This window comes from Trachemys scripta, chromosome 12, assembly GCF_013100865.1.
Source record: "Trachemys scripta elegans isolate TJP31775 chromosome 12, CAS_Tse_1.0, whole genome shotgun sequence".
Taxonomy (NCBI): domain Eukaryota; kingdom Metazoa; phylum Chordata; order Testudines; family Emydidae; genus Trachemys; species Trachemys scripta.
Window position 1 is genome coordinate 29,917,393 of NC_048309.1, and position 15,965 is coordinate 29,933,357.

General features: G+C 44.3%; 1 protein-coding gene across 2 annotated transcripts in view; it reads right to left on the reverse strand.

Annotated features, from left to right (window-relative positions):
- Positions 1 to 15,562, reverse strand: part of SAMHD1 (SAM and HD domain containing deoxynucleoside triphosphate triphosphohydrolase 1) — an 84,399-nt gene extending 68,837 nt beyond the window's left edge. The window contains exons 1-2 of one of the 2 annotated variants that reach the window (XM_034786673.1): positions 15,296 to 15,562; positions 9,185 to 9,251 (exon numbers count right to left, since the gene is read on the reverse strand). In XM_034786673.1, coding sequence (XP_034642564.1) covers positions 9,185 to 9,251; positions 15,296 to 15,512 — 284 coding nt within the window. In that variant the 5' untranslated portion in view covers positions 15,513 to 15,562. Of the gene's footprint in view, positions 1 to 9,184; positions 9,252 to 10,043; positions 10,164 to 15,295 lie in introns of those variants that run through there. The other variant, XM_034786675.1, reaches the window with a different exon arrangement.
- Between the last annotated feature and the right edge of the window lie 403 nt (positions 15,563 to 15,965).

Consider the following 15,965-nt stretch of genomic DNA (forward strand, 5'->3'; position numbering starts at 1 on the left):
AGTTTAAAAATGCCAGAAAAATCTTAAGAATTTATGGTGGCGTTTTGTAATTTCTTAAACTTATCTAATTAGTTTTGATTAAAATTGAATACAAAACTATCATACTGATGTTTATTGGAGGATTAGATACTGATCCCCTTACTCGGCTCTTCTGTTTTGTAGCATCACTGATTGCAATGGGGCTGTTCTTAGAGTAAGGTGATACGCAACATGAGTGAGGGTGTCAAAATTAGGACATACTAGCTTTTGTTTTAACCGTATCATTAACAAAAGGACAACAGAACAGATTTATGATGAATAGTTCACTTCTGAAATTCACCATTTTGTACTATCAAGTAGAATTGTATTCTTAGAAGCGGTGTTCCTTTCTCAGGTATTTCCTTTATGGGGTTTGAATCTAAATATACTGCATGATGTGGCAATAAATTGTCAGCACTGCAGAAATGTAGTCCAAATGTAGCCGAACTGCCGAGTGGGGGGGGGGGGGGGGGAAAAGCCGCTCGGACTCCCAGCCGAATTGCCGAAGGGGCGGGGGGAAGCGGCGCTGCTCTGGCAGCGCTCCTCCTGCCGCCCACCCCGAAGGATCCTCTTGTGCACCCCCTGGGGTGCGCGCACCCCACTTTGGAGACCACTGCTCTAGATGATTTGATGTATCCCCTGGAACACCTCTGAGTACCCTCAGGGGTGCGTGTACTCCGGGTTGAGAACCAATGATGTAGGCCCCTTCCCATCCCACTCCAACATTTAAGCTCCCCCACCCCTTCCCACCAAACCATTAGTTGGCACCATAGAAACCATTAGCAAAGAGCAGCTTCTTATAAGCTGTCTCCTGTCCTATGCTGCTCTATACACATAACAGGCAACAGCTTACTGGGGGCCACACTCTATCAGTTATGTAGCTCAAGCTGGGCCCTTCATTCCTGCTACCTACCTCCAGCTGGGACTCCTTCCCCTGCTTCAGCCAGGCTTCCACAGCCATATCCCACAGGGCCACGCAGTCCGCCCCTCCTCCAAACTGGGTCCTTCCCCCGCACTTTGGCGAGCCCCTCTTTCCCCACACAGGGTGAGATGTATCCTAACTATTCATTTTCTGGAATTCATATTTTTAAATGTGCATTACCTTTAGTTCCTCCACCCCAGGCCCCAGCTCTTATGGAGTGGCAGGGGAAGGAGCTCAGACACCCCAAGATTCCGGAACACACAGCAAGAAGGGAGATGGACTCAAACCCCTGAACAGCGCGTAGAGCTTCCCCAGATCCCAGCAAATACAGGGAAGGGGAGAATTCAGGGCTGACAGGTCCCCCTATTCCTAAGCCCCCAGCTAGCTTCTGCTATCCCTCACATTCTCCGACCCCTTCAGTCTTCTTCCCTCCTTCTCCACCAGTTCCTACCTCCTTTCCCTTCCAGTTCTATGAAATAGGTAGGTATAGCTCTAAAATACCCTTACCCAAGCCCCCAACTCTTCTTCTCTTCCCTGTCACCCATTCCCATTTATCCCTGTTGAAATAATTTTCATAGTAAGTTTATTAATGTTTATCAAGACTCAGTTTCCACACCAGCACTTCTTTATTAGTTCATTGGTCACTTGGTGATGGTTACAACCAAAATATCAATATAAGAATATACAATATTATATTCTATATCCTAGCAATAATATAAGCATTGTCCAACATACTTACAACAGGATCAGGCCTGGGAGGTACATTCCCATCATTGTGTAACTCCAGATGGGTAAGGAAAACTTTGACAAAGAAACCCCTAGAAAAACCTTGCTTTTTATACACTATAATACATGTGATGTCATTGGCTAATGTCCAATAACCAGCGAAGACAGTTGAGGCAGTTTAGGGCTACACTCTGCTCTCTTCAAGGTTTTTTTCCTTTTCTCACTTTGCTATATTTTTCCCTAGCTACTGAACTAAACATTTATTTCTAAGCAAACATATATAATCAATTATTTAGTGCACCTGGTACTCAGTTAACCATATTTCTTTTATTTCTATTGCTCAACCCAAACCTTAAATAAGATAATGCTGGTATTTAATGGGCACTACAAACTTATAACAATCTTTCTCAAGAGTTGCACAGGGCTTCAGCTTCCTCGACGATGGAATGCTGTTCCAGGAAGAAGAATTGCTGAGAACACATGGGGTTCCACCTACCAAGGAAGGGAAGAGAATCTTCGGCTACAGACTGGCTAACCTAGTGAGGTGGGCTTTAAAGTAGGTTTGATGGATAGCAGACAAAAGCCCACAGATAAGTCCAGAACATGGACACATAGGTGAAGGATTGGAATCTGCGGGGGCAATCATAGCAGGGGCAAAGAAGAGTCAAAGAAATAGAGAGGAAATCTAATGAACATCTTAGATATCTCTATACTGATACAAGAAGTATGGGGAATAAACCAAAAGAGCTAGAAATATTAGTGAATACTCAAAATCAAGGCCGGCTCCAGCTTTTTTGCCGCCCCAAGCAGCGAAGGGGGGGTGTGGGGGGGGGGGGGAGAGAGGAAAAAAAGAAAGCCACGATTGGCGGCACTTCGGTGGCAGCTCTACCGTGCCACTTCATTCTTCGGTGGCAATTCGGCGGCCAGTCCTTCCCTCCGAGGGACTGAGGGACCCGCCGCTGAAGACCCGAACGTGCCGCACCTTTCCATTGGCCGCCCCAAGCACCTGCTTCCTGCGGTGGTGCCTGGAGCCGGCCCTGCTCAAAATTATGACATAAGTGGCAGCACAGAGACTTGCAGGGGGGATAATTCACTTGACTGAGAATATTGGTATAGAAGAGTACAGGAAGGAGAGGCAGGAAAAAAGGGAGGAAGTGTTGCCTTGTACATCAAAGATGTATACACTTGCATTGAGGTTGAGATAGAAGTGAGAGGCAGACCTGTTGAAAGTCTTGGGGTAAAAAGAAAAAGAAAAACAAGGATAATGTCATGACATGAGTAACCTACAACTGCTAGAAGCCTGGTATAATGATCTCAGCCCTAGTTTGATCTCTACTTGTTACCAAAGAAAGGTTTCCGGAATCTCTCAACTTTTAAGAAAAGCTGGGTTGTTTATTTATGAGGTGCTGTATCTCAGGAGCCCCATGGTGAATGGTCCCAAATCTGAATTGCTAAAATAGAATTCCATGCCCCTAGGAGGGGCACCAAGTTTCAAGGAAATCTGTGGGGTTGTCTACACTTAAAACCCTTCAGCATTGCAGCTGCACCGCTGTAGCTCTTCAGTGAAGAGACTACCTTCAGAACCCTTCCCGTCAGCCTAGGCAGTGTCTACACTGAAACATTACAGTGGTGCAACTGTAGTGTTTTAAGTGTAGACAAGCCCTTAGAAGGATCAAGCTTTAAAAAGAAAACTGGTCTTAATCTAACTATAGCAAAGCTATAATAATGGATTTAAGAAGAGTTTTGAACAATGCAAAAAAGTACACTGACACCATCTTAGAGAGTAATTCTGCTTAGACAATAGTGTCATTGAGAAGGACCTCGGGGGTTATACAAGGCAACGGAATGAAAAGGAGTTATCCAACACTATTTTTTAAAACACCGTGTATAAACTCAGACTATCCTGAGTGAAACAGGCAACAATTAACATGCTGTATCTAGTAATGGTTAGAGGTGTACCATGTTCAGTTTAAGGCATGTCAAAAATGACATGAAAATTCAGGGAATGCTAAAATTGACTGGAAAAATAAGCCTATATGAAAAAAAGTTAAGAGTAGGGCATGGTTAATCTGGAGAAAATAGCAGTGACAAGACACATGGTAACTATCAACAGAAAAGAGCAGCTATAAAGAGGACAGGAACTAAAGAATCTGATTTGTAAATGAGACCTGAAATAACAGTTATGGGCTTAAACCTAAAGCAAAGAAAAGTTAAGTACAATTTAAGAAAGCTTGTCTCACGTCACCAAGTGTACCAAGGAAAGTAGTGGAGTTACCACAAGAAATACCCAAGGCTGAGACTTGATACTTGCTAGGGATAGTTCAGGATCCCATCACAATATACAGGGAGGACTAGAAGATCTATCTACCAATCCCAGTCCAGCTCCAATGATTTCCATCAGGCTCAGTCAACTGATACAGAAAGTAATATTCCAGTTCAGTGAGCAAAGTCAGAAGTGCCATGACTGCATTGCCTGCTTCAGAAAATAATATCAGGCACAGATATAAAGTTACAATGTCAACAAATTAATGGCTCCTTGATAGGGATGATCAAAGATGCTGAAGGTTTCAAACCTATTATTTTATCAACTGAGATTTGCCAATTGTTATAGAACCTTCAGGTCCAATAGTCTGCCTCAGAGAATCCTGTGCTGAAGAGGAGATAAAGGGTGGGGCAGGATACCCTTTGGTGTTCCTTTACAACACAATGAAGCAAAAAATGCCTGAAACATTTTTCCTCCATTTATTTAAAAATACTGAACACATCAGCCAGATGGCGGAGAACCACACGGCAATTCTGTGGGTTCATTCTATACCATACAATAGTTAAATACAACTATTCACAAGCCCTGTCCATAGTAGCGCAAAAAAAATGTGCTAGATAAAAACATGCTCAAAACAACTCACTAACAAAGTTCTGGAAGAGCTGAGCATGAGGACTATGCTCAGATATGGCTGTGCTTGCACTGTGGTAACTGGAATTTATGCTACAGTGTGAACAGGAATTTCCCCTTCTCACAGCATACATGCAGTACAGGCTAGCCTCTCCCGCAAGCAGAGTCTGAGCAAGGACAACTTGGATCTCAAGTGAATTTAAAAACAAACAAAAAATTATAGGCGCCCTCCTTCCAGGGGAAGCTGCTGATTTGATGTGACCCACATTCAAATATCCTAGAAATACTGCCTGGTCAGCAGAGGCAGCCCAAAACTGGAAATGAAAGCTGGTTTCTGAACTTGATTTTCTTTTAAATGCCAATGAAAGGCAGCTGTGCCTCTACTGCACTACAGAAAGAGCATCCAGAACTAGTAACTTGCACCCTTCCCAAAGTGCAGCATGGGCACAACTGGATGAGCAGAGCCAGAAGAAGAGTTCAGTGAAGTGATTGGCTGGGTGTCTTTAGTTACCCATTTCTTCTGCATGCCTGTGGAAACTGAAGATGGGGGCAGTTTTCAATTTTAGCCTCACACTGATATACTAATTGGTCCTCGTGCAATGAAGTACACATGGAAGGATGCTTTCCCACCCCTACTACCATTTAACAAGCTGCAGGTCCCTTTAGAATCATAGGGTTAAAAGGGACTTGCAAGAGCCAAGATGCAGGATTTGTTGTGTCTAAACCATCCAAAACAAATGGCTATCCAGCCTCTTTTGGAAAACCCACAGTGAAGGAGATTCTCTCGAAAAGGAACAGAATATTGGCATCAAAAGGTTCTGTGACAATGAGAAAGTCTGAAGAATGTGTTAATCCAGCAGCAGAAAACCCATGAAGAGGAGAGAGAGGGAACAGGAGGGAAGAAACCTGATTGCATCAGAGATGTGAAAGTGAATTGAGGAAGGAAAGTGTGGTTTGTTTCTTGCCCCCTGGCCCATTTGCTTATTTTGTCCTTTACAAATAAAACCCATTCAGAAATGTCAAAATTAGTCTTCCCTTGTTTTGTAGAAGCATCTCAAAACATCTGAACCTTGTCTGTACTAGTCAGAGCAGCAGTCCTACCGCCTCTCTGCGGAAACGCACTAAATCTGAGAGCATAGATCACTCATGTAGAGTGTTTGGGGCTAAAGACCAGAGTTTATAATGTAAAAGCAAACAGAAAAAAAGCTTTCCTCCACCATCCAATACAGCTACCCCCAAAACAGTAAGTAAATGCAGCTGGAGAGCATACACCTAACTACCAGTGTGTGTTGCCAACCAAGGGGGTGCAGAGTTACGGTTGCATGAGCATGTATTCCTTGGTTTTCACAAGTTTGATTTTTGCTGAATTTGACATTTTGGGAGGGCACAAGCTATCACCAGCCAACCTTACCTACAGTAATGTAGGTTTTTTTTACCAATTATTATGAATAAGGTGATGTGGCGGCTAATCACCAAAAGCCAAGGTGAAAGAATTTAAATCTGCTTTTAAGTCTTTTTACTAAGACTTGTTTCTGATAACAAAAGAAAACATGAGTCACAAAGAAGAAGCATAAGGACAATGTGCCCTAGCAGGAAAGGACTTCTTATAAAACTAAATAATATAGCATTCATTTCTCCTAGACACTGAATTGGAGACTGGGGCCTGATCTACACATAGCTTTTGTAGAGGTATAACTTTTTTTGTTTAAGAAGGTGATTTTTTTTTAATGGAAATACTTATACCAATACAAGCCATACTGTGGAGGTAGTTATACTGATATAAGGTGGCTTATATTGGTACAGCCTATTCCCCTTCCTAGATAAGATTAAGGACTGGTCTACCCAGTAAAGTTTAACCAGGTTTTTGTCATATATATATTTTTTTTAAACACAAAAAACCTGTGAGAAAAACAGTGTTAAATTTGCAAGTTAGGCACTCAAGTTAGGAAATGCCAGAATTAGGGTGCTAATGCAACCAAATTCACCTTTCTTGAACTACAGAACCATTATAATTACATGATCACATACTACTTTTTCCATAGGACTCCTACCTCATTCCATGCAAAGAATGGAAAGTGTTCACTGGTAAGGCAGTTACATGTTGCCCTGGAGAACTGGATTCTATCCCTGCCTCTGCCACAGAGTTCCTATGTGATGCTAACCGAGACCACTTTAACAGGTGGTCACTCAGTGCATTCATTTCATTTTCTGAAGGCCTTCCTCATTTCCTGGGTTTTCTCCTTGTTGTTCAGTGCATGGCTTCAGGCTTTATTTACTGCACACTCTTCAAATCTTACTCTGAAGATACCATTATTAATTTCCTCATGGACTTTTCTCTGGTGCTTATCACTATAGTATCTGAGTCCTGCACAAATATTAATTGATTTTCACAACACTCTTCTGAGGTGAAGAGTTGGTATTATGTCCCATTTTATAGATGGGGCAGAGAGATTAAGGTCAAAACTGTCCACTAATTTTGGGTGCCTAATTTGAGTTACCCAAGACCTGATTTTTCAGAGAACTAGGAATTAGTGTGTTCAACACCTAACTCCCAGTGACTGCAGTTTCAGGTGTGAGTGCTCAGCACTTCTGCAAATCAGATGCAAGGGTCTCAAATCAGGCACCAGATGAGGATCACACAGTGAGTACCTGTGAACTGTTTGGTATACGTCACTTGCCCAGCACCACACAGGAACTCTGTGGCAGAGGGAGAGATAGAATCCCATTCTCCAGGGAAGTATTCAACTGACCAACTTTGAGACCATCTCACTGCTGTAATCCTCAGCCTCATTCATTACACACTCTCCAACTTCAGTAAGAAATGAAGTAGGAGTCTTACAGACAACAGCCTCCTTTACAGTATAAACCTGATTCATCCCCAGAACAGATCCTGCCTGTTCACTGAATGAGCAGGGATCCTATGAAAAAAAATGTGTGATCATGTAACTAAAGATTCTCAGTTCGTAAAGTGCTTTGAGATCCTGGAATTACAAAGGTGTTATATTAATGCAAAGTACAATCAGTGTATATCAAGGTGTTGTTTGGATGCACAAATAACTTTAAAGTCAGTTTTGTTTTTAATCGAGTGTTAAATTCTAATTTGTTTGTTTAATGCTGTCCACTAGCCACCCCATTTAAACATGCCTCCTAAAGTTTGCACCCTCTCCGCTGAGCCATACACATGGAATATACCAGCATCCCCACACTTGATAATATATATACACAACTATACCTCTACCCCGATATAACGCGGTCCTCAAGAGCCAAAAAAATCTTACAGTGTTATAGGTGAAACCGCGTTATATCGATCTTGCTTTGACCTCGAGCATTTCCGTTATTAGTAGTCAGCAAATCAAGCTGGGTAGGGAAGGTTGTGCCTCCCCGCCCCCATCCGACCCCTCACCTACTTCCCGACCCAACCCCCCCACTCCTTGTCCCCTGACTACCCCCTCCAGAGACCCCATCCCCTATCTAAGCCTCCCTGCTCCTTGTCCTCTGACCGCCCCCTCCAGACGCCCCCCATCCCTAATCCCCCCCAGAACCCCACCCAACCCCCCTGCTCCAACCCCTATCCACACCCCTGCCCCCTGACAGGCCCCCCGGGACTCCCACACCCTATCCAACGCCCCTGTTCCCCGTCCCCTGACCGCCCCACCCCCAGAACCTCTGAACCATCCAACCCCCCCGCTCCCTATCCCCTGACCGCACCCCGAGACCCTCTGCCCCTTATCCAATTCCTCGGCCCCGGCCCGGCACCCTTAACACGCCGCTCAGAGCAGCGTATCGGAGCCAGACACACTGACGCGCTGATCCGCCGGCGCGTGCAGCCCCTCCCCCCCCGCCCCCCCCCGAGCGCTGCTTTACTGCGTTATATCTGAATTTGTGTTATATCAGGTTGCATTATATTGGGGTAGAGGGCTACAAATGAATAACCCAAATTATGTTCCAGATATCTCCGTATGCATCTTTAACCTGTTCTTCTTGCAAACGTTTTTCACATCTCTTTTATAATAGTTGTGATAGTTATACGTTCTGCCATAGGGCACAATATTACCCCCAAATAATGTAACAGTCGCAGAACAAAGGCAGCTGCACATAAAATGACATCCTCAATCAGTTTTTAGCTCTGTTTAACAATTGGCTCATATACCTCTTTTCAAATAATTACAACCCCTATTTTTGATCAAGAAGTATTTTATAAAATGTACACACTTTTACACATCACTCCAAGAAATGAAACACCTTGATATGCTGACAGCCTTGACATGAATACCTGAAATTTCACAATAGCAAATAAGACATGAGCTAACCAAGACAAGATACTGAAATATCACACCACAGGAATCAAAAGGACAACATTTGCAATCAATCACCTGATGACTTTTCTTCCCCAAGATATAGTATTAAGCCTTGGTTAGTTTCAGTGAAGATCAGCACCAACAGATCCTTTATACCACCGCCATCGTTTTTGTTTAAGGCATAGACAAAACTTAGGACAGTTAAACAAAGCCAATGATGAGAAATAAAGATCCCAGAGTTATTAAATGACCAAAATTTCTCAGACAGGAAACGTTCTCAAAAATTCACTTAGCTCATGTTACTATATCAGTAAAAGTTGTTCTTACCCAACTCCTAGGTCTTTAAGTTCAGATTTAGTGAGGTAAGGCAGCACTGCCCCGGTGATTTGATTTTCTGAAGAGTTAAAGAAACAACTGTTACTTCTAGGCTTTCGCATCAGTATTTAAGCTTCTGGAATACTTTACAATGGAAGTATTTACGCATTGCTGTCTAACATTTACTTTAATTTAGCTAAATAATCCACTTTATAATAGGATCCTTCTAAAATATCCAGATCTCATTTATGAACCACATGTAGGATGAGATTTCAGATCTTGACATCTGAAACAAGTGCCTCCACTTCAATTTTACTAAAGCTCTAAGTTCTTGAGGGGGAAAAAAATCATATTCATATGCAGTTAAGCAACAATGATAGTGTCCAGCCTTGGTCAAATCAAAACTCCAGATAAGGTCAAAATTATAAGATTTGTAAAGTATTTTCTAATATAGTTATTACATTTTCTAAAAGTTCCCCATTTATAATGCCACACACAATATCCTTTTCACCCATTTGTTACTTTATTTTAAAAATTCACTTAGCAAAACATTTGGCCCTCAATGTTAGACAGAGCCTAAATTCACATACAAATTAATCAGCAGCAAGGAGTATTTTGACGAACATCAACAATGGAAGTCATGGGACCTTTAGATTAACAGAAAAAAATCAAAAGAGCTAGAGTCTGTATTGTTGAATTATTAAGTATTACACATTTCCATAATGTTTACATTATGGTAGTGTCCAGAGGCTATTTGGGATCAGGGCCTTGTTGGCCCTGAACACACAGAGGTAGATTCCAGTCCCCAAAACCTTATAATCTAAGTGGACAAGCAACATACAAAGGCAGACAAACAACTTTTTTTACATACATCTGGTTTTGCTTTGCATAAATATGTAATTAACTATCAACTTTCCTCAATTGCCCCTCAGACTAGCCATCGTATATTGGCTGTTTTATTGCAACATATTTCTTGTGGTAAAAGTAGATCCTGAGAAGGGAAGGGAAAAGAAGAGAATGAATTTAAAAATTTTATTAAGATGATGTTTAAAAAAAAAAATAGTGAACAGAGTTTGAGCATAGAAGCTTCTGGTTATCAGGGAATAACATACAGATTATCGAGGGTGCAAAATTTGGTTTAAGATAAAGTGGCATGAGGAATACATAATCTGCAATATCCCCGATTGGGGGTAAAAGGTTGATGGGTCAAAGATATGAGGGTATGTAGTTCATAAAGTGGCTATGTTCGGGTGTGGAGTATAATGAGTGGATATGATGATGAGGATGAATTGACCCTCATTTGGTGAGATTTAATGTTTAGGGAGTTTATGGTTCCAGTTCATATAATACAACGGAGAAGGTCACTTGGTCCCTTTCTCGTAGTGGGAGAATGATGTCACTCTGGCTCACGCCTCCTGGTACTGTCGGTGGCTGGTGATGTGCTCGATGTAGATGTCCCTGGACCATCGGATGGCAGTAACTCCATAGACTAGCCTGGAAGGTGGCATTCCAAGTAAAAGAGAGGTGATGTCAAAGAAAGCACAGAGATGCTTATGGAAGAACAGACAAGTAGATGGTCCAGGCTGGGAAAACTGGTAGAGTGGAGTTCAGTACAATGGGAGGATTACATAAACTCTTCAACACTATGTTTAAGGATCACCATATAAAACCCTAAAACAGAACAGTAAGAATAAAGCTATGAAGGGCCTTGAAAGTTAGGGCAAGAAGCTTGACTTCAACATAATGGAAGAGTATTGTGTTTGCATGTTGATGTAGCTGTGTTTGCATGTTGATGTAGCTGTGTTGGTTCCAGGCTGTCAGAGAGACAAGGTAATATTTTTTATTGGACCAAATTCTGTTAGTGAAAGAGACAAGCTTTTGGTAAGGTATTCAAAGAGGTTGATGTGATCAGAGCAAAAAGCAGTGAATGTGAAATCAGCACAAACATCAAGGGTTAGGCCTAGTCTGCAAACTGAGTTTATGCCAGTACAACAACATCAGTTAAGGGGTATGATTTTTTACCGATTAATACTGGCACAATCCATAGGGCTTGTCTACACTACCAAGTTTTGTTGACAAAACTTATGTCAAAACCGAAGAGTCGACAAAACAAAAATTGCCAAAGGGTGTTCACACTTGCTCCCTCTGTCAACAGACCATGTCCACACTGGGGACACCGTCATCGACAGGGTAAGCAATGCACCGTAGGTATGTATCACACAGAGCAGTGTTGTGGGAAAGAAGAGCTGATCCCTGAGCATCTTGGGATTCTCTCCGAGTTCTCCCACAGCCCCCTCAGCTGCTGAAAGCAGCATCATGAGTAGCTCTGTGAGCGCTCCGTGCTGAGGAATGGCAAAGCAGCATAGCAGTCTGTCCCCCTCCCCCTGCAGCAGCAGTCTGCCTGCTGGTGTGTTCCTAGTGCCAGGCAGAACAGGAGCATTCCAATGATTTGCTCTTGGTTTGTTCCCCAAAGGGAGCAGCACACAGATACTTCCTTGAGCTTTTAAAAGGGAGGGATGCACGCCTGCAGGGCAGCAGAGATCAAAACATTGAGCAGAGCAATCAGGGCAGGCATTGTGGGATACTGGCGGAAGCCAGTTCTGTCCACAAAACAATCAGCAGTATCTACACTGGCTCTTTGTCAACAATAAAAAGGGAAAAGAAAAGACAAAAGTCTCTCATAGGGGTGGAAGTTTTTTGTTGCCAAAACTGGGTGGTTTTTTGCAACAAAAGTCCCATTGTAGTGTGTTTGCTCTTGCTGTTTTGTTGCCAAAAGGCAGTTTTGGGGGACAAAACTTGCCAGTGTAGACAAGCCCTTAGTGCGGACGCTGTTATACTGGTATAACTTATTTATCTTCCTGTATTGGAATAACTATATTGGGATAAAATACTTTACCATCGATATATCTGTACCAAGACTGGGGGGATGGGGGGGGGTACAACTTTAACTATAACCCTGAAATTAAAGTGGTACAACTTCCTAGTGTAGACATTGCCTCAGGCCAGGAATTTAGATCAACTCAGCTACATCGCTCAGGAGAGAGAAAAATCCACCTCCAAGTGATGTAGTTAAACTGATTTAAATCCTAGTGTAGACGGGGGTAGGTCGATGGACAAATTCTTCCATTGACCGCGTTACCACTTCTTGAGAAGGGAGATTAATTACAGTGCCCCTTGCTGTAGTACAGGGGTTCTCAAACTGTGGGTCAGGACACATTAGGGAGTTGCGACATCATTACAAGGGGGGGGTCGTGAGCTGTCAACCTCCACCCCAAACCCCGCTTGCCTCCAGCATTTATAATGGTGTTAAATATATTAAAAAGGGTGTTTAATTTATTAGGCTTGCAATGTGAAAGGGGTCAAGTATCAGGGGGTAGCCGTGTTAGTCTGTATCTACAAAAACAACAAGGAGTCTGGTGGCACCTTAAAGACTAACAGATTTATTTGGGCATAAGCTTTCGTGAGTTAAAACCTCACTTCTTACTCACGAAAGCTTATGCCCAAATAAATCTGTTAGTCTTTAAGGTGCCACCAGACTCCTTGTTGTTGATGTGAAAGGGGTCGCCAGTAAAAAAGTTTGAGACCCACTGCTGTAGTAAGTGTCTACACTGAAGAGCTACAGCTTTGTGGCTGCAGCATTTCTAGTGAAGAGAGAGCTTCAATTTAGAAAGAAAATGCAGATACTCAAACTACAAACTCAGGGTAACTGGATATTTCTCTTAAAGTTATCATCAGTAAAAGGTCTGGTCTACCCTAGAAAATTAGGTCATAACCATGTCACTCAGGGGTGTGAAAAACCCGCACCCATGAATGACATAGTTAAGCTGACAAATCCATGTCAGACAGCACTTGGTTGTCCGAATAATTCTTCTGCTGACCTAGCTACCGTTTCTCAGGGAGGCGGATTACCTATGCCACCAACAGAACCCCTCCCATCAGCATGTGTAGTCTCTACACTGAAGCACTAAAGTGGCACAGCTGCACCTGTGTAGCCTTTTAAGTATTAAAAAAAAAAAATCATCAATGTTAGTTATTTAAATTGATATTGGGCTTAATACCCCCACAAAAAAATGTGGAGGAGTTCACATTTCTCAAAGCTATTGCCTCAGGCTGCCTACAGACTCAGAAGGAAAACAATTCTTTAGCTGCATTTGGAAGATTTTACTAAGGCCTGATCTACACTACAGAGTTAGGTCGACATAAGGCAGTTTACATCGACCTAACTCTGTAAGCATCTACACTAAAATGTAGCTCCCACCAACGTAACTCACCCACTATGCTGACTTAATAACTCCATCTCTGCAAGAGGCAGAAGAGCATTGCTGGCATACGATGGCGTACATTGGCCAAACCGGACAGTCTCTACGCAAAAGAATAAATGGACACAAATCTGATATCAGGAATCCTAACATTCAAAAACCAGTAGGAGAATACTTCACTCTCTGGTCACTCAATAACAGACCTCAAAGTGGCAATTCTTCAACAAAAAAACTTCAAAAACAGACTCCAGCGTGAAGCGGCAGAACAGGAATTAATTTGCAGACTAGATACCATCAGATTAGGCCTGAATAAAGAATAGGAGTGGTTGGGTCATTACAAAACCTAAACTTAATTTCCCCAATACTAATTTCTCCCTACTGTTACTCACATCTTCTTGTCAACTGTCTGTAATGGGCCACTCTCTTACCATTTCAAAAGTTATTTCTCTTCCTTTGGTATCCTGCTGTTCATTGATTTATCTTGTTAGACTGACTTAACACTTGGTAAAGCAACCCACATCCTTTCATGTATTTATACCTGCTCCTGTATCTTTTACTTCTACTCTGAAACACTTCATCAGATGTATGCAGCTGTGTTAGTCTGTATCCGCAAAAAGAACAGGAGTAATTGTGGCACCTTAGAGACTAACAAATTTATTTGAGCATAAGCTTTCGGGGGCTAAAACCCACTTCATCGGACGCACGCAGTGGCAAATACAGGATATGGATATACATACATACATACATACACACACACACACACACAGAACATGAAACAATGGGTGTTACCATACACAATAGAGTGATCAGTTAAGGTGAGCTATTACCAGCAGGGGAGAGGAAAAAAAAAAAAACTTTTTGTAGCAGTAACCAAAATGGCCCATTTCCAGCAATTGACAAGAAGGTGCGAGGAACAAACAGTAGGGGGGAAGAATAAACATGAGGAAATAGTAGTTTTACTTTGTGTAATGACCCATCCACTCCCAGTCTTTATTCAAGCCTAATTCAATGGTGTCCAGTTTGCAAATCAATTCCAATTCAGCAGTCTCTCATTGGAGTCTGATGAAGTGGGTTCTAGCCCACGAAAGCTTATGCCCAAAGAAATTTGTTAGTCTCTAAGGTGCCACAAGGACTCCTTGGGTTTTTCTTAGATCGGTCAGTGTCACTGTAGATACTGCATTGCTGAGATCCACTGTTGCTGCCTTTCAGAAGCCTTCCCACAGTGCCTTACACTGACCATTAAATTAGTGCAAGCACTCCTGGTGAGGACAAGAATTAGCGACACAAGAAGCACAGTGTGGGCATGCAAAAGTCAATTAATTACTGTGGTGGCTGGACTTCGACATAACTTAGGTGGACTTAATGTTGTACTATAGACTTGCCCTAGACAACTTTAAACGTCAGTTTAAATCACACAGAAACTAATGGAGCCCAGTATAGCTCCATCAGCGTGCCCAATCCTGGCTAACATCAAGCCCTATATATATATATATGCAATGAAAGCCCGGCGCTTGCGAAGATCTGGTACGGGTTGTTTTCTCTGGGGGGTTGGGGGGTTTCCCTGTGGCTCCAGCACAGTAAGAAGTAACAAGTCAGCTAGGGCCGGACACAGGCTTGGAGCACTGAGCCAAACGTTGCCCGGGTGGGAACGGAGCGCGGCCGGCGCTGTCTGGTTTCTAATCGAAGAGCTCAGGCGGAGACACGGCGCGGCGGCGAGCGCCACCCAGCGCCGCACTCCGCCCAGCTGGGCTGGCGGCTCCCCGCGCCCGCCCGACTCCCCGCGCCCACAGCGCCCCTCCGCCCGCAACACCAGCCGAGCGGCCCCCCCAGACCTCCCACAGGGGCCAGCCGCCCCGGGTGGTACCTCGGAAGCAGCGCAGCAGGCCGGGCTCGCTAAAGCCGTTGCGGCAGAGGAAGTCGCAGACCTGCTCGGTGCCCCAGTGCCGCGGGTGGGGCCCCTCTGGGCCCATGGCCCACCCGGCGCAGACCCGCTTCTTGGGGGTGCAGAACCCATCGGGAGGGCTGGCGGGCCGACCACGCTTGGCGACGCCTCCGGCCACTGCTGCCCCGCTCCGGCTCATCGCCACAGCCGCCGGCTCCAGCCCGCCTACCCCCGCGCAGGCGCGCAAGGCGCGCTCGCTCGCGCTCACCAGGACCAACAGGCGGGCCCAGCCTATTGTCGCGACTTCCGCCTGTCCCCGCCCGGGGGAGGGGCAAGGCCGCCAGCACGGCCGGGACTGTGCGGAATGGGGGGGCGTCAGGGCGCGCTGTGCTCGACTCCGCCTCGTTCGTCGTCGCAGCGACCGACACCCCCACGTCACCGACAGTCCCCACGTCAACGACACCCAACCTAGGGTTACCATATTTTGTGCCTCCAAATGGAGGACACTCCACAGCCCCCCGGCCCCGCCCCAGCCCCGCCCACACCCCCGCCCCAACCCCGCCTCCTCCCCAAAGTCTCCGCCCCCTCCCCTGCTTCCCGCGAATATTTGATTCGCGGGAAGCCTGTAGCAGGTAAGGGGCGGTGTGGGGGG